Raw genomic sequence first — 22,305 nt, 5'->3', positions numbered from 1 at the left:
AATAACTGTTAATAAGCCAACTATCTCTCCCTTTTTAAACTGATAAAGATTTTTTTTTGTTTTGAGATGGAGTCTCGCTGTGTCGTCCAAGCTGGAGTGTGTAGAGGTGTGATCTCGGCTCACTGCAACCTCCACTTCCCAGGTTCAAGCGATTCTCTTGCCTCAGTCTCCCGAGTAGCTAGGATTACAGGCACCCATCACCACGCCCAGCTAATTTTTTGTATTTTAGTAAAGATGGGGTTTCACTATGTTGGCCAGGGTGGTCTTGAACTCCTGACCTGATGATCTGCCCAACTCGGCCTCCTAAAGTGTTGGGATTACATGTATGAGCCACCGTGTCTGGCCCTACTAATTTCTACGTGCTCATTTCTAAAGCAAGGAAGATATTTGTTTTGTGTGTATTTCTTATGAGGCAACTATCTTACATCAATTCTCCTATTAATTCTAGCAGTCTTTATTAGAGACTTTTTCTAGATATTGTATCATGTCATCAGCAAAAAAGATATAGCTCTACCTCTCCTTTTCCAATATTTGTGCCAGTTTTCTTATTTTATTTGACGAATACTCTAAGACAGTGTTACAAACTAATATGATGCAAGTTTCTGATTTTATTTGAAACTTTTATTGTTACACTATTTAGGGTGCCATTTACAATTTTTATTTTTATAAATAGTCTTTCTTAGAAGTAAAATCTTAGTCTGTTTGGACTGCTATTACAGAAGACCATAGACTGAGTGTCTTCTAAACAACAGAAATCTATTTCTCACAGTTCTGAAATCTGGGAAGTCTAAGATCAAGGTTTGAGCAGATGGTTCCCAGAGGCCATCTTGTGGGTGTGTCCTTATATGGTAGAAGGAAGGGACAGGGAGCTCTCTGGGGCCTCTTTTATAAGGTGTCAGATACAAAAGAAGTTCCTCTTCAAAGGTTTGACTTGCTCAACATCCCGTTCTTTGTTCCCTACTTCCAAGGCCAAACCAACTTCCTTATCCTTTGTGCCTCCTTATCTTAGTTTCAATAAATAAGTTTCCCACCGGTCCTTATCTACAGAGACCACATCTGCTACCAACTCTGTAAATTACCCCTGCGGTCGCAACAGCTCTTCCTTTGGAAACTGGCTTTCTCACCAGTGTCACCACATTCCAAATTAGCCAATTGGGTTCAGCTTAGATTGCGCAGTCCAACTCCAGCCAATGGAGGCAGGACACAGTGACAGGAACAAGCTGCATTAGGGATAAAAACCCCTTCCCTCCTTTGTTTGGTGTGCTCTCGTGGTGGCCAAACCTGCAAACAGCACCCTTCTACAGAAGTAAATTTTGCCTTGCTAAGAAATTCTTTAAGTGCTCGTTTTCTTTGCGACTCCAAGCTTTACTTCTAACATAAGGGTAGCAGTCCCACTCATGAAGCCTCCACCCTCATGACCTAATCACCTCCAAATACCATCACATTGGGAGTTAGGGTTTAACATAGGAATTTTGTGGGGATGAAACATTCAGTCTATACCAAGTAATCTCCTTCTATTCCTATTTTACTTTTTCAGTATATGAGTTTACTTTTTTAGTATATGAGTTTTTAGTATATGAATTAGAACAACGGTTGGCAAACCGTAAATGCTCTTTACTTGTTAAGCAGATAATGATGTACCAGAAATGACTGCTAAAGTTTATTAAAGTCTTTTTCACTGACTATTAACATGATCATACAGTTTTTCCTCTTGAATTTGATGTTTTAGGTTATGTTAATATGCTTCCTGGTATTGGAACACCCTTATATTCCTGGGAAAAACTTGGTTGGTCATATCTATTTTTAAAAATTCATCACTAGTTCTATTTGTGAATATTTTGTTTAGAATATTTGTACTCACGGTCATAAATTAATCTATAGTTTTCTTTTTTGTAAATGAAAAATCATGGTTTAGTATTAAAGTTCTACTTCTGTTATTAAAGAATTAAGGAACATTCATCTTTTTCCTTAGTCTGAAACATTTCCCCTTTGTTGGGAACTGCTAACTGTTCATGGGGTGGGTGCCCAGAAGCCAAGTCTTTCTACCATGACACTCACTGGCCCCTGGTCAAAGCTGAATGATCAAATGATCCTGCCAAAATTTGGAATTCTGAACTGAGTAACAAAACTGAAAGTTGCCAGAACTGAATCATATTAAGGGTGGTGGTTTAGAGGGCATCTCTCTAGGCATTTGCTTTGTGGTGCTCAGAAATCCTCTGGTTCCTAAACTTCCACAGGCGAGGCTTACCAGTTCTTCCTCAAATTCCTGAAGACTCCAGAATCCTTCCAACAACAACAATAATAATAATCATTTTAACTTAGAAAGCAATTCTGGTGAGCTAGTTACTTGCAAATAATAGAGCCTTAATCACAAAACTATGTATAGAATAGTTTCTTATCCCAAAACTATGTCTAGAATCACCTTTATGTGAACATACTAACAGCTCTGCTTTTACTTTAAAACAAAAGTTTACTTTGACTAGGATATGGGGTAATCTAAAAAATTAAAAAGTGAAAAAGAAAACAAAACTTTCTTGAAATTATGTGATGTGTAACACTTACGGCAGGAACCCAACTTGATTTGTTCTTGCTATGGGCTGAATGTTTGTATTCCCCCAGAAACGAATATGTCGAAGCCCTAACCCCCAAAGTGACTGTATTTGGAGATGGGGCCTTTATAGAAGTAATAAGTTTAAATGAGGTCACAGGGGTGGGTCCCTGATCTGGTAGGATTAGTGTCCTTAAAAGAAGAGACATCAGAGAGCTCACTCTCCTCAAGCACACAAGAAGAGGTCTTGTGAGCATACAAGGAGATGGTGGCTGCCTACAAGCCAAGAGAAGAGGCCTCGGAAGGAAACCTATCTTATTCACACCTTGACCTTGATCTTGGACTTCCCAGCCTCCAAAACTCTAAGAAAATTAATTTCTGTTGGTTAAGCCACCCAGTCTGTGGTATTTTGTTGTCCACCAGAGAAGACTCATACTGTTCCCCAAATGGCTAACTAGTTGTCCTAATGATACTTGTTGAATAATCCATCATTACCCAGCTGTTTTGAAATGCCAGCTTTACAATATACTAAATTTAAATAAAGTGTCAAGTCTGTTTCTGAGTTTCCAATTTCATCTCACTGATTTACGAACATATTTTGGCACTAGCTTTATTTTGATTATTTTGCCTCCATAATACAAGGTAATATCTGGTAGGGCAAGTCTGCCTTCATTATGGTTGGAAAACATTATTGGCCATTCTGGAACACTTGCCATACTAGCTAAATTTTAGAATCATTTAGTTTAGTAAAAGAAAAGCTGATTTTATTTTATTTTATTTATTTATTTTTTTGAGATGGAGTCTTGCTCTGTCACCCAGGCTAGAATGCAGTGGCGCAATCTTGGCTCCCTACAACCTCCACCTCTCGGGTTCAAGCGATTCTCTTGCCTCAGCCTCCTGAGTAGCTGGGATTACAGACACATACCACCACACCCAACTAATTTTTGTATTTTTAGTAGAGACGAGGTTTCGCCATGTTGGCCAGGCTGGTCTCGAACTCCTGAGCTCAGGTGATCCACCCGCCTTGGCCTCCTAAAGTGCTGAGATTACAGGAGTGAGCCACCATGTCTGGCCAAAAAAGTTGAAATTTTTATTGGGATGCATCACAGTTTATGTGAACTGGAGGAAAAGTGACATGCTTAGAATGTTCTATTCCAACTCGTGAATATGTTATATCACTATTCTCACCATTTAAACAAAAAAAATGGAGTTTTATTTATAATTTCCTGCATAATTCTTGTTTATTCTTAGCTGTATTTTTCTGATATTTTATTATGAAAACATACACATATACAGAAAAATTGAAAGAATTTTACTGTACGGCATCCCTATACCACTACTTAGATTCTACCATTAACATTTTATTTTATTTTATGCTGTATTTTTGTTGAGTAGCAGATAGGAACATAGACTACCTGTGTTCACCACTTGTAAGCTACATGATCTTGGGCAAGTTATTCAACTTCTCCAAACCTCAGTTTTCTTATCTGTAAAGTGGGAATAATAATAGTACTTACTTCAAGCGGTTGCTATGATGACAAAATCAGTTAAAATATGAAATGCACTTAGGACACAGCCTCATATTCTGTAACTATTATATGCTAGTGTGTTCATCAGCTTGGGCTGCTGTAACAAAATACTATTGACTGGGTGGCTTAAACCATGGAAGTTTGGCCGGGCGCAGTGGCTCATGCCTGTAATCCCAGCACTTTGGGAGGCTGAGGCGGGAGGATCATGAGGTCAGGAGTTTGAGACCAGCCTGGCCAACATAGTGGAACCCCATCTCTACTAAAAATACAAAAAATTAGCTGGGCGTGGTGGCGGGCGCCTGTAGTCCCAGCTGCGTGAGAGGCTGAGGCAGGAGAATCGGCTTGAAGCCGGGAGGTGGAGCTTGCAGTGAGTTGAGATTGCGCCACTGCACTCCAGCCTGGGCAACAGTGCGAGGCTCCATCAAAACACACACACACACACACACACACACACACACACACACACAGCAGCACAGCAAAATTTAATTTTCTCAGTGTGGAGACTAGAAGTCCCACATATGGTCCAGCTGGGTTCGTTTCTGACTAGGGCTATATTCCCGGCTTGGAGACAAAAGCCTTCTCCATAAGTCCTCACATGGCCTTTCCTGAGAGCCTGCAGCGCCTGGAGAGGAGAGGGGGAAAAAAAGGAGAAAGGGAGAGGGAGGGTGATAGCAAACTCTCTAATGTCTCTTCTTATGAGGACACTGATCCTGTCAGAGCAGGGTCCCACCCTTATTTATGACTTCATGTAACCTTAATGACTTCCATAAAGGCCCTATCTCTAAATACCCTCCAAATACAATAGGGGTTAGGGCTTCAAGATAAATTTTGGGGAACCCAAACATTCGGTTCATAACAGCTAGCAAGTACTATAATTGTATTCTATTTCCTAAGTTGTGGTTTTTGTAAACTATTGATGTAGAAATGTATTTGGAGTGATGTACTCCTATTTTGTTGGAGGGAAAAAACTCAGCAATAAAACAGCATTACAGTATAGTTGCTTTTGTGGAAAATATATAACAATGCATGAAAAACGTTGTGTGTGTGTAGGAAAGGCTGTACACCAACTGTTAGCAAGGTTACCGCTGCTTGCTGAAATTATAGGCAATAATTTTTTGTGTGTGTATTTTCTGGCATTTCAGAAATACAAGGTAAGCAATAAACATGAGAACTTTTATTGAATACTAGAACAGAAAACTGTTGTGGTATTCTTTTAACAATACACCAGAATCCATTCAACAGTCTGCTGATAATAAATAACTGGCATGTACATAATATTTAGGGAAAATGCTATGGATTATTTTACACCAGTGTCGTTTCACCAAAAAACGTGATGCCGATGGCTCTCTTTTGTCAAGGGTTTCAAAGGCTCACCCTAAACGTTCACGTGCATTTTCCCAGGGGAGGAAAGATGGTTGTTCTTCATCAGAGTCTGCGGCCCAAGAACGCAGGCTCCTCCCGCAGGAGCCAGGCTGATGATGCTCGCAGGGATCGGATCCTGGGAGACCCTGAAAGGAGCGAACCCGGCACGCACCGGTGGGGGCGTCTGCGCTCGCGGAGCGGCTCCCGGGGAGGACGCTGGGAACGATGCTCCGGGGAGGACGCTGGGAACGATGCTCCGGACAGCCGCTGCGCAGGCGCACGGGGCCTCGGCTGCCCGCCGCGGCGCTACAAGGGAGCGTGGCGGCGCAGTGCCGGGACCTGGCGGCAACGGTGGGAAGGCGGGGCGTGCCGGCCCAGCGGGGAGAGGGTGAGCGGGTGGCTGTCCCGGGCTTGGGGAGCTGGGCGAGCCGGGAAGCGCGAGTTCCGCCCGCGGCCACCCCGTCGCGCGCGGTGCTCTCCGCAGCCCCGGAGTCGTGCTTAGACAAAGGCTGGGAGGGCAGGGTCGGGCAGGTCCCGCTCTGAGGGGAAGACTTAGCCTCTCATTTGGGGAGGAGGAGACGGGGTCTAGCGGTTTCGCGGTTTGCTACAGCCGACTAGGGAAAGAGCTGGGATTCCAAATCCCCGGCTATACACATAATTACTGCCCCAAACAAAGAATTGGATTGTATTTATCTCTTTGTGCTTCCTGACACCTGCGCGGTGCTTTGAACTTTGTGGGCTGTGTCTGCCCACCGCCTCCGTGTATCGTTTGTAAACATTTTTACAGTGATCCATATACGTTCTAGCGTTCTGCCCTATGACTGAGCCTCCTTGGTCCTTTGCTGATGCTAATGTCTTCTGCCCGGCATCTGCAGGGGCTGCTGAGAGTAAATACTTGGCGCCTCCAGCTGCTGGCCGAGGAGACAGATGGAGCTCAAGTTGGGAGATGCGCCCTGAGAGCTGATGACAGACACAAGTCCAGATCTCGGATTTTGATACTGTATGTTCTCTGGGTTCCTGAGAGAGGACATTGAGGAGTAGGAGTCGGCGATTAAAGGAGATCGGTGCAATTGGGAAGCCTCCTGTCAGAGGTTCCAGCAATTTCCTCATCAGAGGTGGACAAGCCCTATGGGCTAAGACAGAGGGTCCTCAGAAAGGAGTACAGACGCCATCATGCTGCAGCAGCTCCTGATCACCCTGCCCACCGAGGCCAGCACCTGGGTGAAGTTGCATCATCCAAAGAAGGCCACGGAGGGGGTGGCCCTGTGGGAGGATGTGACTAAAATGTTTAAAGGAGAAGGTGAGAATAAACTGATGGGTGGGAGGGAGGAAAAGCAGTCCCCTCTAGTGTGAGACGGAATGAGTCACTTGAGTGGAAGCATCTCTTAGATGAATGGGTGGAAGGTTTCTGGAGTTCTTGATTGTGGCTCCTAGTCTGGGGTTTTCCTAAGTAGTAGTGGTCAGTTCAGCCTAGGACCAGTATTTCAGTGTCATGGTAATGTATATTATTTATTTTCATCTTTCCCATGGCCATGTGGGGCAGGATGAACTTAACCTGATTTTTCTTATTCTAACAGTGGGGAAATGTAAATCAAATGGGAGGCCTGCCCAGGGTCACACAGGAACTTAGTGGCTAGGTCAGAAGCAGCAGCAGCAGGGGAAGTACCAAGTAAGCCTGGAGTAACTTGTACTAGAAATCAAAGAAGAGCTTAAAGACTAATGGATATGTGTCAAAAGAGGCCAGGTTTAAGGGTCTGTCACTTGACAGATTTGGGAAAGCTTAAGTATCCAAACTGATGGTAACACCTTGAATAAGTAAATTCAATGATCAGTTTGACACTTAAAATAGAGAAAGATGGGGGGAATTTCATGTGCAAACATTGGAGGTAATTAATACACTGATTCCTTACTTTGAAAAATAGGTTATTATGGGAATGAATGATGCATTTACCTTGCCTTTTAGATCCTCTTCAGCTGGGGAGGGAAAGCTTTTTACGGAAAATGCCTGCCAATAATAAAGGTAGAAAGAGGCCAGGTATGGTGGCTCATGCCTGTAATCCCAGCAATTTGGGAGGCCGAGGCAGGCAGATTGCTTGAGACCAGGAATTTGAGGCCAAGAGTTTGAGACCAGCCTGGCCAACATGACGAAACCCTATCTCTACTAAAAATACAAATATTAACTGGGCGTGGTGGCGCATGCCTGCAATCCCAGCTATTCCTGAGGCTGAGGCACGAGAATCGCTTCAACCAGGAAAGCGGAGGTTTCAGTGAGCTGAGATGGCGCCACTGCACTCCAGGCTGGGTGACAGAGCAAGACTTTGTCTCAGAAATAAATAAATAGATAAATAAATAAATGTAGAAAGAATGATAGAATCTTTTACCATAAATAAAATAATTGAAAGGTTCATGGGGAACAGATACTTACATGATATCAAAGTATTATTCCCTCAAATTACTTACTAAATGGCAAGGAATGAACAGAATTTTCCAATGGTGAGGTGTGGTGGTCACAGTTTTAACCAAATGTCTCAGTAATGGGATAGCTGGGCATTTTATACTTTCCGGATACTGTAATATAAAGCACCTGGTACCACCTACAAGGTATTCTTACCAAAAATGTTTAACGTGATTCTAAATTAAATTTAAAGACTGAACTGCTGGTTTACAGAAAATACAGGGGATGGAGAAATAAGATAAATCCACCTTGAGGATACAGTCAGACTGTTCTTGTATCTTAAAAAGACAACGTCATGAAGAAAGGAGAAATACTTATTCTAGAGTAAAAGAGACTAGAGGTAACAACCACTTTGAATGTGTGAGCCTTAATTAACTCCTGGTTTGGAAAAAATCCAGAATAAAAGTTGAGGAAACGGTTGAGGAAATGTGAATATGGACTGAATATTTAGATGATACTATGGAATTATTGTTAATTTTCATAGATGTAATAAATGGTATTGTAGTTATACAAGAGAAGATCCTTATTTGAAATCTTTAGGGATAAAGTATTATGATGCAGACAACTTTAAAATGCTTCAGAAAAAATGTAGATCAGTAAAGCAAATATGGTAAATATTAACAATTGTTGAATCTAGATGTGGATGTATGGATGTTCAATAGTCATGATAAAAGTTGGAGTAAAATACAAAGTTATTCACGTGCCTTAATTCCTCAGTGCTTTTTTTTTTTTTTTTTTTTTTTTTGAGATGGAGTCTTCTGCTCGCTCTGTCACCCAAGCTGGAGTCCAATGGCGGGACCTTGGCTTACTGCAACCTCTGCCTCCCAGGTTCAAGTGATTCTCATGCCTCAGCCTCCTGAGTAGCTGGTATTACAGGTGTGCACCATGACACCCAGCTAAGTTTTTTGTATTTTTAGTAGAGATGGGGTTTCACCATGTTGGCCAGGCTGGTCTTGAACTCCTGATCTCAAGTGATCTGCCCACCTCGCCCGGCCTCCAGTGCATTTTTTTTTTCTTTTTTTTTTTTGAGACAAAGTCTTGCCTGCTCTGTCACCCAGGCTGGGGTGCAGTGGCGCGATCTCGCTCACTGCAACCTCCGCCTCCCGTGTTCAAGTGATTCTCCTGCCTCAGCCTCCCAAGTAGCTGGGATTACAGGCACCTGCCACCACACCCAGCTAATTTTTGTATTTTTAGTAGAGACGGGGTTATACTATCTTGGCCAGGCTGGTCACGAACTCCTGACCTCGTGATCCACCCACCTCAGCCTCCCAAAGTGCTGGGATTACAGGCGTGAGCCACTGTGGCCGGCCTGTAGTGCATATTTTTAATACCTCAAATTCAGCCAAAATTACTTAAATTCTAGAAAGCTGACAGTGTGTTATGTGTAGCACTTTAGCAGATGGAAAAAAATGAGCAAGATAGTTTCCATCCATACCCTCATTAATACTCAATTGAGAGAGATAATTATATAAATAAAGTACAAAGCAACCTGAGATAGATACTAGAACAGATATAAAAACCAAGCTTTTGGGAAGCATAGGAGAGAATAAACTTTCTTCTCATTAAGGGTGTCTGGGAAAACTTTACTTGAACTGGGCCTGAAGGATATCTCAGTTTTTCACCAAATAGGATTTGGGTGGGGTACTATCCAGCTGTGTTCAAAGAATGGTACTAGGATTGTGTGGGTAGGTGTGTCCAGTGAATGAAGGATAATGTTTAGAGAAGATAATACTTAGAGAAGCCATGGACTGGTTGTGGAGGATCTTGAAATCTATGTTGATTAGCTGGGCATAGTGGCACACGCCTGTAATCCCAGCTACTCGGGAGGCTGAGGCACGAGAATCTTTTGAACCTGGGAGGTGGAAGTTGCAGTGAGCCAAGATTATGCCACTGCCCTCCAGCCTGGGTGACAGAGCAAGACTCTGTCTCAAAATAATAATAATAATAATAAAATAACAAAAAGGAAATCTATATTGAAGTGTTTACATTTTTCTTTCTTGTCAGTCGGGAAACCTTTGAGGATTTTTGAACAAAAGATTGGCCTGAGAGATCTCTAAGACCATTGGGAAATATCAATGGTGAAAGCAGCTTACAGCACGTCCTCCTTATTAAGGAGGCCCTTGAGTCGCTCTAAATGTCCCTGTTTGTGAACGTTTTTGGGAAGAAGCCACACTGAGTGGGTCTGTAGGCAGTTTCTCTGGGTGATATGGGGAGATACAAACCTCATGGCTCTTTTCCTTCCCCAGCTCTGCTGTCTGAGGATGCTGATGAGACCCAGGGAGAAAGTTTAGACAGTAGAGTGGCCCTTGGACCCCTGACAGCAGAATCCCAGGTGGGTTGGAGTTTCTGGTCACTCTCTTGACATTGGTTCTCAGATTTTAAGAACACTGGAATTTGATTTTCTTTGACTCAACTTCCTGGATTGGCCTTTCTTTTTTTTCTTTTTTTTTTTTTGAGACGGATAGTGGTGCGATCTCGGCTCACTGCAAGCTCTGCCTCCCAGGTTCACGCCATTCTCCTGCCTCAGTCTCCCAAGTAGCTGGGACTACAGGCGCCCGCCACCATGCCCGGCTAATTTTTTGTATTTTAGTAGAGACGGGGTTTCACCGTGTTAGCCAGGATGGTCTCAATCTCCTGACCTCGTGATCCACCCATCTCAGCCTTCCAAAGTGCTGGGATTACAGGCGTGAACCACCACGCCCGGCTGATTGGCTTTTCTTAGCCTGTTCTTCCTTAGAAAACCAGGCCACATCAGTTGATTTCACAGGTAATTTCCCCACCAGTAGTAACCCTCCACAGGAAACCTCTTTTTTTGCCAACCTCTAGCCGTTTATCCAACAAATATATTGTGCTGAGGCCGCATGTGTGTTTGAGAGAGAAAAGGAGATAGAGAGGAGAAGTATGTAATGTAGTCCTTGCCCATGAAATTCACGTATCATCTGGGAGAAAGACAAACATGAGTCATTTTAAGCAACATTTAAAAGTCAACAGAATCAGTTTCTGATATTCTTGGACATGTGTACACTTCATTGATGACCTTTAAGTGAGGATTTTTGGTCAAGTCCTAGAGCAGGACTGTAACTGAGAAAAGAAATGATTTTCTTTTCAGATTTCAGCTTTCAGAGAGGATACTGGCAGGTCATGAAGAGCATGAGCTAAATAGGCTAATCAGAAAAGGAGGGAAAACTTCAAAGAGCAGTTTAACAGTGTGCCGTGTGTCCTAAAGGAATTAATCAGAAAACTGATAGCACTGGCGAAACTCTGCACTACCAAACCCCAGAGGCATAGGGAAACTCAAGAAAATCAGAGAGTAGTCCGAGAAATAGAAGAGGGTATTATTAGAGAACAGAAGAGTTTTAAAGTGGAGTGATCTTGGCTCCCAAAATCACATGGTTTAATCATGTGTTTAAATCACAGGGTTTAATCCTATGTCTTTAACTTTTCTCAAATTCAGCTTTCTCATAGGTTAAATGTGGGTGCTAACATCAGCCTAATAGGCCTGAAATGCATTTCAGAATTATTTACAATACAAAAAGCATTAAAATATTCTCTATACTTAGGGGATTTGCTGTTATTTCAGCCTCCCAGCATCTGAATTCTCTTAGCTTTTGGGAGGTTTTTTTTTTTAATTATTATACTTGAAGTTCTGGGATACATGTGCAGAATGTGCAGGTTTATTACATAGGTATACACGTGCTATGCTGGTTTGCTGCACCCATCAACCCGTCATCTACGTTAGGTATTTCTGCTAATGCTATCCCTCCCCTAGCCCCCATCCCCTGACAGGCCCCAGTGTGTGATGTTCCCCTCCCTCTGTCCATGTGATCTCAGTGTTCAACTCCCACTTATGAGTGAGAACATGCGGTGTTTTGTTTTCTGTTCCTGTGTTAGTTTGCTGAGAAGTTTCCAGCTTCATCCATGTCCCTGCAAAGGACATGAACTCATCATTTTTTATGGCTGCATAATATTCCATGGTGTATATGTGCCACATTTTCTTTATCCAGTCTATCATTGATGGGCATTTGGGTTGGTTCCAAAGTTTTGCTATTGTGAACAGTGCTGCAATACACATATATGTGCATGTGTCTTTATAGTAGAATTATTTATAATCCTTTGGGTATATACCCAGTAGTGGGATTGCTGGGTCAAACGGTATTGCTGGTTCTAGATCCTTGAGGAATCGCCACACTGTCTTGCACAATTGTTGAACTAATTTACACTCCCACCAACAGTGTAACAGCATTCCTATTTCTCCACATCCTCCCCAGCATCTGCTGTTGCCTGACTTTTTAATGATTGCCGTTCTAACTGGCATGAGATGGTATCTCATTGTGGTTTTGATTTGCATTTCTCTAACGGAGTATTTTTTAAAAATAAGTGTCAAATGGTTATTTGTTTTTTGTAGATCATACATAATAGACCCTTATATTTCTTACCCCAGCATGTCTATCTCTGTCCAGATGTCTCCTAGTAAGGCAGAATTCATGCTCCCTCCAAAAATGTGCTGTTCTCTCATACTTTTATTATTAACAGAAAAACCTAGGTAAGGTTATTTTACCCATGCTGAAGTATTCTCATTTTAACCAATTCTTTCAGCCCAAGAAAAGTCCCTGTCTTCTCTTGTGGCCTTAGCCCCTTCTGAACTCCCCACTTCCCCAAATACTCCTGAACTTTATTGTCTTTAATCAAAATTACTGTACACTGTACTGTGACCTTCTTTAATATTTCATGAATATTTTCCCTTCAGCCAGATGTAAGTTGCAGAGGTAGCTTACATGTTTTATGCATTGTTTTATAAACTCCATTTTATGTAATCTATAATCATTATAATAAATTAAATGATTAGCAAGAGAGTATCCAGGAAAACTTGACTAGAATCTCTTAGCTTCTAGACAAGGTCAGAAAAACTTCCTGAAGTCTAGCTGAAAAGGAATGTATTTGATGTTCTAGGAACTATTAACCTTCAAGGACGTATCTGTGGACTTCACTCAGGAGGAGTGGGGGCAGCTGGCCCCTGCTCACCGGAATCTGTACCGGGAGGTGATGCTGGAGAACTATGGGAACCTGGTCTCAGTGGGTAAGGATGGGCTTCTCTTGAAAATAGAATGTACCTATTGGATGAAAACCTTTGTTTCTCAATTAAGTGCTTTGTTTGGGGTTTGGGTTGTATATTAGAGGTTTTCTGTTTCCTTCTGAACACCCAGTCAGGATTGCTATGCTCTCTTCTGCTCTATTCTTTTTACTCTATTCTGCTTTCTTTAGAAGGCCTGAATACCAAAGAACCATATTTAAATTCTTGGGATGGCTCTGTGATCTCAGCACATACAGTCTTTTCTTCCCCATAAGCAGGATATCAGCTTTCCAAACCTGGCGTGATTTCCCAGTTGGAGAAAGGAGAAGAACCATGGCTGATGGAGAGAGAGATTTCAGGAGTACCAAGTTCAGGTAAGTGCAAGGCAGGTGGGGCCTTTGTGATGTCAGCCAGAGAATTCCCCTCAAGGCCTTCTCCAAGCTGTGGGGAAGACTGAGGCCCTGCGGATGGTACATTCAAGAAAGTTGATTCTGTTATCTCTATCACCCTTTTCCCACACTTGCATCTTCTCATTAGTCTCTCTGGAGTCAGAGGAAAAGAGATGCCTTTCTCATCAGGGTTAACCTTCATCATTTCTTTTGCTCTGACTTTCATGATTTTTACCTCTTTCCCAGTATTCTAAACCTTGCTCTGATCATAGTTTATTTCCCATGTACATTTAGATTTACACAGGTCTCTCCTCGTTAAACACACTCCACTTCAGTGGACTCTCATGTCGTTTTACCATCGGTTTCACTTTCTCTCAATGATTTCATTTTCAATCTTTTTTCTAATCCTTATTCTGTGATCACAGTTTCAATTGTAACTGTCTCATTTTAACTTGTGTAATTTAACTTTTCATGCCAGAAAATGTATGGCTCTTTGAGAAATCAACCACAGAATTCGTTCTTAGCAGATCCAATGGCTTTTAACAGTCTTCGTTAACATTTAAGTTCAGTAATAATGACAGTATTTACCTGGGTTCTCTGAATGATAGTTGGGTTCTCTGTGAGTCCCACATTAGCTTTGTCTTAGAAATGAGGAAAAGGAGGCTGATTAAGAAATGTATACAGGGCCGGGCGCGGTGGCTCAAGCCTGTAATCCCAGCACTTTGGGAGGCCGAGACGGGCGGATCACGAGGTCAGGAGATCGAGACCATCCTGGCTAACACGGTGAAACCCCGTCTCTACTAAAATACAAAACTAGCCGGGCGAGGTGGCGGGCGCCTGTAGTCCCAGCTACTCGGGAGGCTGAGGCAGGAGAATGGCGGAAATCCGGGAGGCGGAGCTTGCAGTGAGCTGAGATCCGGCCACCGCACTCCAGTCCGGGCGACAGAGCGAGACTCCGCCTCAAAAAAAAAAAAAAAAAAAAAAAAAAAGAAATGTATACAGGGCAGTTAGCCACTACTTGGTAGACTCAGTATCTTAATTCTAATCATTCTGACCCCACAGTTTGTGTGTTCTTACGGCACTATTTTACATGGCTGCATTAGATTGTACATACAGGCCGGGTCCCCTTAATATCCTTTCCTCTATCAACTAGTTTAATAATTTTTGTCTCCTCTATTTCTCTTGTTGCTTTTTCAGTGCTTCTCATCAGTGTCTTTTTTAATGCAGATACATGATTTCTGCCTAGGTCAGGATATGAACTTATCTTGATCATATACTGATCTGGAGAAATTGTTTTTTTTTTTTCTTTTTTGAGATAGAGTCTTGCTCTGTCACCCAGGCTGGAGTGCTGTGGTAGAGTCTTGGCTCACTGCAACCTCCACCTCCTGGGTTCAAGCAATTCTCCTACCTCAGCCTCCCAAGTAGCTGGGATTACACGTGTGAGCCACTGTGCCCGGCTAATCATTTTTGTATTTTTAGTAGAGACAGGGTTTCACCATGTTGGCCAGGCTGGTCTCAAACTCTTGGCCTCAAGTGATCTGCCTACTTGGCCTCCTAAAGTGCTAGGATTACAGGCATGAGCCACTGCAGTGGGCCCTGGAGAAATTGTTTAGGTCACTGGACAGTTCCTCTTCATCTGGTGATTCAGAAGGATTCTTCTGCCTGTGGCTCCTCTGTCCCCTAGGGTTTCCTCATCATCTGCATTTAGACACACAGAATAAGCGAGGAGTTATAATACAATAAGCAAAGGAGTTCATTTGGCAGGTTTTTATGGGCCGGTCTAAGGTGGTTCACATCACTTTAACTTTCATTCTCGGAACAGGAGAGACCTTCATGACTTCACTCAATCTAATTCAAGGGAGATTGGGAAATATACTCAGTTGTATGTCCAAAATCGGGGAGAACAGAGTTTAGGGAATAACCAGCAGTCTCTGCCACGATTTCTGAGGAACCTTTGTCTTTTTTACACTGCTGTTCTATTTCTGTACAAACTCCCACAGATGTTTTGTGATGGTTTCAACTATTCCTTCCATGCCCATATTCTCCTTATTTTCATCTTTGTTTTATATATCCATATGAACCCTATTCTTACGTATCTCTGGCATTTATGACATCTCCACATAGAAGCACTGTACTTCAAACCCAGTACATCCAAAAACAGAAGCCATCTCATCTAAACAAGTTTCTCATCCTAACCTCCCCTGTTCTTTCAGTCTCTAGAAATCATGGTATCATCAAGAACATTAAGCATGTTTTCTACTTTGTTTTTCCCTGGTTCCCTACAGTTTTTTCCTTAATATTACCTGTTTGATCCGCTTGTACTGTTCATCTGTGTTGAGGCAACACTAAGGCAAATTTCCATCATTTTATGCCTGAGTTACTAAACTTTCAAGTTGCATTTGCTGATGTCTTACTTTATTTTTCTGAATCTTCTTGAATGTTACGGCCAAATTTGGCCACTTGAAATACCACATTTATCTTGCTTTTGCCTTTAAAAGAAAAATTAAACATCTCCCTATTCCCTGTAATCAGTAATCTAAACATCTCTGCTTGCTTTTTAAGCTGACTCCAAAATTTATTCAGCTATTTCTGAGCTCTTTTTGTGTGTTGTTACTAAAGTGAGGTTAGAAATACTAAGGAATAAGATTTTTTTGTGAACAGGAAGTATTGGTGCTTTAGGTTGGCAGAGCCCAAAATGGATGGATAGGAATGTAAGGGTAAATATCAGAGAAACTCCTTCATCCAAAAATTTTATGCCAGGTATACTGTGAATACAATATATATTCTCTATCCTTAAAGATTTTACAGAGTAATTAACATTTTATCACAAATTGAGAAGCCATTTTCTACCTCTTATATTGGCAAAAATTATGAAGGTTGATCAAATCCAGTGAGTATGTAGGGAAAGGCACCCATATTTGCTGAGTGTGCACACATCCACAACCCATCAGTTTCTCTAGTAAAGCCAATGAAATACTGACAGGAGTGTACAAACATTTATGTATAATGATGTACTATGGTGTAATTTTATAACAGTGAAAAATTGGAGACAAGTGAAATGTTTTTCAGTAGGGACAAGTCAAATTATGTTATGTCCATGCAGTAGAATGCAATGCGGTTGTAGAAAAAATAAGATAGCCTAGTTAGGTGGTTTACATTGTCTTCCCAGCAACTCAGAAGGCTGAGACAGGAGAATCACTTGAGTCGAGGAGTTGGAGACCAGCCTGAGCAACATAGCATGATCCCATGTCTAAAATATAATAATAATAATTTAAAAAAAAATTTTTTTTTTTTTGAGACGGAGTCCCGCTCTGTCACCCAGGCTGGAGTGCTGTGGCCGGATCTCAGCTCACTACAAGCTCCGCCTCCTGGGTTCACGCCATTCTCCTAAAAATTTTTAAAATAAAGAATGAGATAAAACTTAATGTACAGATATAAAAAGAGGCCCATATAGATGTAGACTTAAGGCTGGACGTGGTGCCAATACCAAAGGTAGAAGGAGGCCAGGCATGATGGCCACCACCTGTAATCGCAGCACTTTGGGAGGCTGAGGCAGGCAGATCACTTGAGGTCAGGAGTTCGAGACCAGCCTGACCAACACAGCAAAACCCCATTTCTACTAAAAGTACAAAAATTAGCGGCCAGGCATGGTGACTCATGCCTGTAATCCCAGCACTTCGGGAGGCCAAGGCAAGCAGATCACAATGTCAAGAGGTTGAGACCATCCTGGCCAACATGGTGAAACCCCGTCTCTACTAAAAACAGGTAAATTAGCTGGGTGTGGTGGCTCATGCTTGTAGTCCCAGCTACTTGGGAGGCTGAGACAGGAGAATCACTTGAACCCGGGAGGCGGAGCTTGCAGTGAGCAGAGATCGTGCCACTGCACTCCAGCCTGGCAACAGAGTGGGACTCTGTCTCAAGAAAAAAAAAAAAAAATTAGCCAGGTGTGGTGGCACATGCTTGTGACCCCAGCTGCTCAGGAGGCGGAAGCAGGAGAATTGCTTGAATTTCGAAGGCAGAGATTGCAGTAAGTCAAGATCGCACCACTCCACTCCAGCCTGGGTGACACAACGAGACTCTGTCTCAAAAAACAAACAAACAAAAAAAGATATAGAGTTAAAACAGATGTAGATATGTATATGATTTTTTTTTGCACAGATGTATACTTAAGACCATATATGTACAAATGCATACATTCACATATACATTTTGGTGGGAAATGCATGAATAGAGACATTTCAGAATCCTCAACCACTGGAGGGAATTTTATCCCAGTTAGGGAGATGCTATCCTTTGTTAAAAGTCAGTGCATTCCTACATTATTCAGTGTTTTATTTAGTGTTTAAAAGTATTTGAGATACCTTTTAAAATACTTTTTTTGTAAAAAAAAGAAAATTTTATCATAGAAATATGGGCTTGAGATGATATGATGTTAGAATCCTATCTTCCACCCAGGCATGGTGGCTTACACCTGTAATCCTAGCACTTTGGGAGGCTGAGGCAGGTGGATTGCTTGAGCTCAGGAGTTTGAGACCAGCCTGGGCAACATGGTGAAAATCCCTCTCTACAAAAAATACAAAAACTAGCCAGGTGTGTTGGCATGTGCCTGAAGTTCTAGCTACTTGGGGGACTGAGGTGGGAGGATTGCTTGAGCCTGGTAAGTTGAGGCTGCAGTGAGCCATGATCATGCCACTGCACTCCAGTCTAGGTGACAGAGTGACAGACCCTGTCAAAAACAATATTCTGTCTTCCTTGATCTTATCTTCTGATATTTGCTCTTACTGTCTTATTAGTTTATTTCCTCTTGCAGTTCACATGGATGTGCTCCTCTAATTTCTTAAAGTCATTTTACATACTTTTTTCTTTGAGACAGAGTCTTGCTCTGTTGACTAGGCTGGAGTGCAGTGGTGTGATTACAAGCTGAGATGTGAAGTGATCTTCCCAACTCAGCCTCCCAAGTAGCTAGGACTACAGGCACACACCACCATGCCTGGTTTGTTTGTTTGTTTGCTTGTTTGTTTTTGTAGGGACAGGGTCTCTTTATGTTGTCCAGGCTGGTCTTGAACTTCTGGGCTCAAGCAATCCTCCTGCCTCAGCCTCCTAAAGTACTGGGATGATAGGCATGAGCCACTGCACCTGGCCCACCTTACATACTTCTAACAGCTTCTTTTCTCTACTTCTTCACTTGCATTCATATCAGCTCTCTAGAATCACATTTGAAGACAATCCAAAACTCCTGTACCTAGTAATATATATTTTGTCCTCCCATTCTCACTGTGACAATTAATTTTTTAAAGTGCAGGGAATATGGGTCATTTTTACTTTTTTCTTTCTTTCAGACTTGGAAAGCAAAACAAAAACCAAAGAGTCAGCCTTACAGAATGATATTTCGTGGGAAGAATTACATTGTGGCCTAATGATGGAAAGATCTACAAAAGGAAGCACCATGTATTCCACCTTGGGAAGAATCTCCAAATGTAATAAGCTAGAAAGCCAACAAGAGAACCAAAGAATGGGTAAGGGGCAAATCCCCTTGATGTGCAAGAAAACATTCACTCAGGAGAGAGGCCAAGAATCTAATAGATTTGAGAAAAGAATTAATGTGAAGTCCGAAGTTATACCAGGACCAATAGGTCTTCCAAGAAAAAGAGATCATAAATATGACACATCTGGAAAGAGAAGCAGATACAATATAGATTTAGTTAATCATTCAAGGAGTTATACAAAAATGAAGACCTTTGAATGTAATATTTGTGAAAAAATCTTCAAACAGCTTATTCACCTTACTGAACACATGAGAATTCATACTGGGGAGAAACCTTTCAGATGTAAGGAATGTGGAAAAGCCTTTAGCCAAAGTTCATCTCTTATTCCACATCAGAGAATTCATACTGGTGAGAAACCCTATGAATGTAAGGAATGTGGGAAAACCTTCAGACATCCTTCATCACTTACTCAGCATGTTAGAATTCATACTGGGGAGAAGCCCTATGAATGTAGGGTATGTGAGAAAGCCTTCAGCCAAAGCATTGGACTGATCCAGCATTTGAGAACTCATGTTAGAGATAAACCTTTTACCTGCAAAGACTGTGGAAAAACGTTTTTCCAGATTAGACACCTTAGGCAACATGAGATTATTCATACTGGTGTGAAACCCTATATTTGTAATGTATGTAGTAAAACCTTCAGCCATAGCACATACCTAACTCAACACCAGAGAACTCATACTGGAGAAAGACCATATAAATGTAAGGAATGTGGGAAAGCCTTTAGCCAGAGAATACACCTTTCTATCCATCAGAGAGTCCATACTGGAGTAAAACCTTATGAATGCAGTCACTGTGGGAAAGCCTTTAGGCATGATTCATCCTTTGCTAAACATCAGAGAATTCATACTGGAGAAAAACCTTATGATTGTAATGAGTGTGGAAAAGCCTTCAGCTGTAGTTCATCCCTTATTAGACACTGCAAAACACATTTAAGAAATACCTTCAGCAATGTTGTATGAAATATACTAAATATACTAAACATCAAAGAATCTATGTTGGAGCAAAAGATTCAAAATCAGTGGTTCCCTGATTTTTTTATTTCCAAAAACACATTTTAAAAAAATGGTTTGGCACAATGTTACCAACTATTATTTTGCCATATTAAAACACAACCACCTATTATCAGCATTGTTTCAGAAAAGAAAGGACATTTTAATATTTTAAAATGTAGGAACAGTTCCACCCTCCTTTTGTTTTTTTTTCTTTTTCTTTTTTTGAGATGGAGCCGCTCTGTCACCTGGGCTGGAGTGCAGTGACTTGATCTCAGCTCACTGCAACCTCCACCTCCTGAGCTCAAGCTATTCTCCTGCCCCAGCCTCCTGAGTAGCTGGGATTACAGGTGCCCACCACCACGCCCGGCTAATTTTTGTATTTTTAGTAGAGACAGGATTTCACCATGTTGGCCAGGCTGGTCTTGAACCATTGACCTCAGGTGATCCACCTGTCTCAGCCTCCCAAAGTGCTGGGATTACAGGTGTGAGCCACAGTGCCTGCCCCCAATCCCCCGGCCTTTTTTAAAAGACAGTTTCTTGGGAGGCTGAGGTGGGTGGATCACGAGGTCAGAAGATCGAGACCATCCTGGCTAACATGGTGAAACTCCGTCTCTACTAAAAATACAAAAAAAAAAAAATTAGCCAGGCATGGTGGCGAGCACCGGTAGTCCCAGCTACTCGGGAGGCTGAGGCAGGAGAATGGCATGAACCCGGGAGGCGGAGCTTGCAGTGAGCCGAGATCGTACCACTGCACTCCAGCCTGGGTGAAAGACTGAGACTCCGTCTCAAAAAAAAAAAAAAAAAACATGGTTTCACTCTTGCCCAGGCTGGAGTGCAGTGATGTAATCATGGTTCACTGCAGCCTCAAACTCCTGGGCTCAAGCAGTCTTCCTGCCTCAGCCTCCCAAGTAGCTAGGACTACAGATGTGTACCACTATGTCTGGCTAATTTATTATTGTTATCAGTAGTAGTAGTAGTAGTAGTAGTAGTAGTAGTAGTAGTAGTAGTATTTGTAGAGACAGTCTCACTATGTTGCTGGGCTGGTCTCAAACTCCTGGCTCCAAGCAGTTCTCCCACCTCAGTCTCCCAATATGCTGCGATTACAGACATGAGGCGCCATGTCTGGCCAGGAACAGCCTTTTATATTATGTCAGCTTTATGACAAACACCCACTTTTGTCTTTACTTTTCTCAGTTCACTACGTGCCAGTGAAATTTCGTGGCATGTTAGTGATCTGTGGATTGACTTTTGAGAAACACTGTTTTAAATATCCCCTTGATAAATCAGAATAAAATATAATACAGCGTTTTACTCTAGCCCTTTATATGGCTAGAAGAGGTAGAAATTAAAATGTTGATTCTCATTTCTAGAAGAAAAAATGTGAAAGGGAGTTTTCTAGAATTGATAACTGTACATGAGATACTTATTTATATTTTTTATTTTTCTATAGAGCAAGAATTGGCAAACTTTCTGTAAAGGGCCAGGTAGTAAAAACGTTAGGTGTTGTGGTCCCTGTCACAACTATTCAACTTCCCCATTTTAGTACAAAAATAGCCAGAGACAATATATAAACCAGAGTATCTGAACCTTGGCACTGCCAATATTTTGGACTGGATCATACTTTGCTATAGGAAGCTGCCCTGTGCATCCTGGGATGTTTAGGGGCATCCTTGGCTTCTACCCACAAGATGCCAGCATTCAATGCTGATAGCTGCCCCTCCCCCAAGTTGTGACAGCCAAAAATGTCTCCAGACATTGCCAGGTGTACTGGAGGCCAAAATTGTCCCTGGTTGAGACCCACTGATGAATGTGTGCAATAGTGGTTCCCATAAACTGCATTTAAAAAACAGCTGTTAGGTTTCATTTGGCTCAAAGGTTGTCATTTTTCACTCCCCCCACCAACATAGAGTATGTAAAATGATGAGAAATGACAACAGACTATCATTTAGTATCAGATTAGTATGTGTATATGCCATAAATTATTTCCTTAGTGATTCCTTTAGTATTTTGTTGCAATAATTCTTTAAACACTACATTTGTGATGCTGTCTTGGAGCCTAGGAATTAGTTTTGGAGATATTTATGCAGACTTCCATCTATAATGATGGGTTTTTTATTGTTGTTAATCCATAAATATTTTGAGATGTATCTCTAAAAAACGAGCACTCGGAAAACATAACCACAATGCCATTATTATACCTACAAAAATTAACCACAATTCCTTAAAACAATGATGCCTTTTTGAAGACAGATATATTGAGACTTCATTCTGGGGAGAAACCTTTCGGATAACTGTATTTAACTTTTCCTTTGCCAAGCATACAGTATTAGATTTGAAATACACTTTGTATCAAGTGGAAGTGTCTCTTAAGATAGCCCCTAGAACAACACATCAAGAGGCCCACCAAAGA

At 41.8% G+C, this 22,305-nt stretch overlaps 1 protein-coding gene across 3 annotated transcripts; it reads left to right on the top strand.

Annotated features, from left to right (window-relative positions):
* The first annotated feature begins 5,740 nt into the window (after positions 1–5,740).
* Positions 5,741–19,979, top strand: ZFP69B (ZFP69 zinc finger protein B). 3 transcript variants are annotated; one of them, XM_017873128.1, is made up of 6 exons: positions 5,741–5,827; positions 6,315–6,739; positions 10,141–10,226; positions 12,845–12,971; positions 13,244–13,339; positions 18,694–19,979. In XM_017873128.1, exons 2-6 carry the CDS (start codon positions 6,613–6,615, stop codon positions 19,860–19,862), a joined length of 1,605 nt encoding a protein of 534 aa, XP_017728617.1. In that variant the 5' UTR covers positions 5,741–5,827; positions 6,315–6,612; the 3' UTR covers positions 19,863–19,979. The 3 variants fall into 3 exon arrangements, with proteins under 3 accessions (XP_017728617.1, XP_017728615.1, XP_017728618.1); XM_017873126.1 differs by having other exon boundaries at positions 13,241–13,339; positions 18,694–19,976; XM_017873129.1 differs by lacking the exon at positions 10,141–10,226 and having other exon boundaries at positions 18,694–19,976.
* Positions 19,980–22,305: the final 2,326 nt, after the last annotated feature.

This window comes from Rhinopithecus bieti, unplaced genomic scaffold, assembly GCF_001698545.2.
Source record: "Rhinopithecus bieti isolate Rb0 unplaced genomic scaffold, ASM169854v2 scaffold_6907, whole genome shotgun sequence".
Classification (NCBI taxonomy): Eukaryota; Metazoa; Chordata; class Mammalia; order Primates; family Cercopithecidae; genus Rhinopithecus; species Rhinopithecus bieti.
The sequence above is the reverse complement of the archived record's forward strand: the minus strand, read 5'-3'. Positions and strand labels throughout refer to the sequence as shown.

Bases quoted from the DNA above. Each gene is read 5' to 3' on its own strand.
- ZFP69B (XM_017873126.1), top strand. From the start codon at position 6,613: ATGCTGCAGCAGCTCCTGATCACCCTGCCCACCGAGGCCAGCACCTGG. The intron at 10,227-12,844 runs GTGGGTTGGAGT...TTGATGTTCTAG, and splicing joins CCCTGACAGCAGAATCCCAG to GAACTATTAACCTTCAAGGA. The intron at 12,972-13,240 runs GTAAGGATGGGC...CTTCCCCATAAG, and splicing joins TGGGAACCTGGTCTCAGTGG to CAGGATATCAGCTTTCCAAA.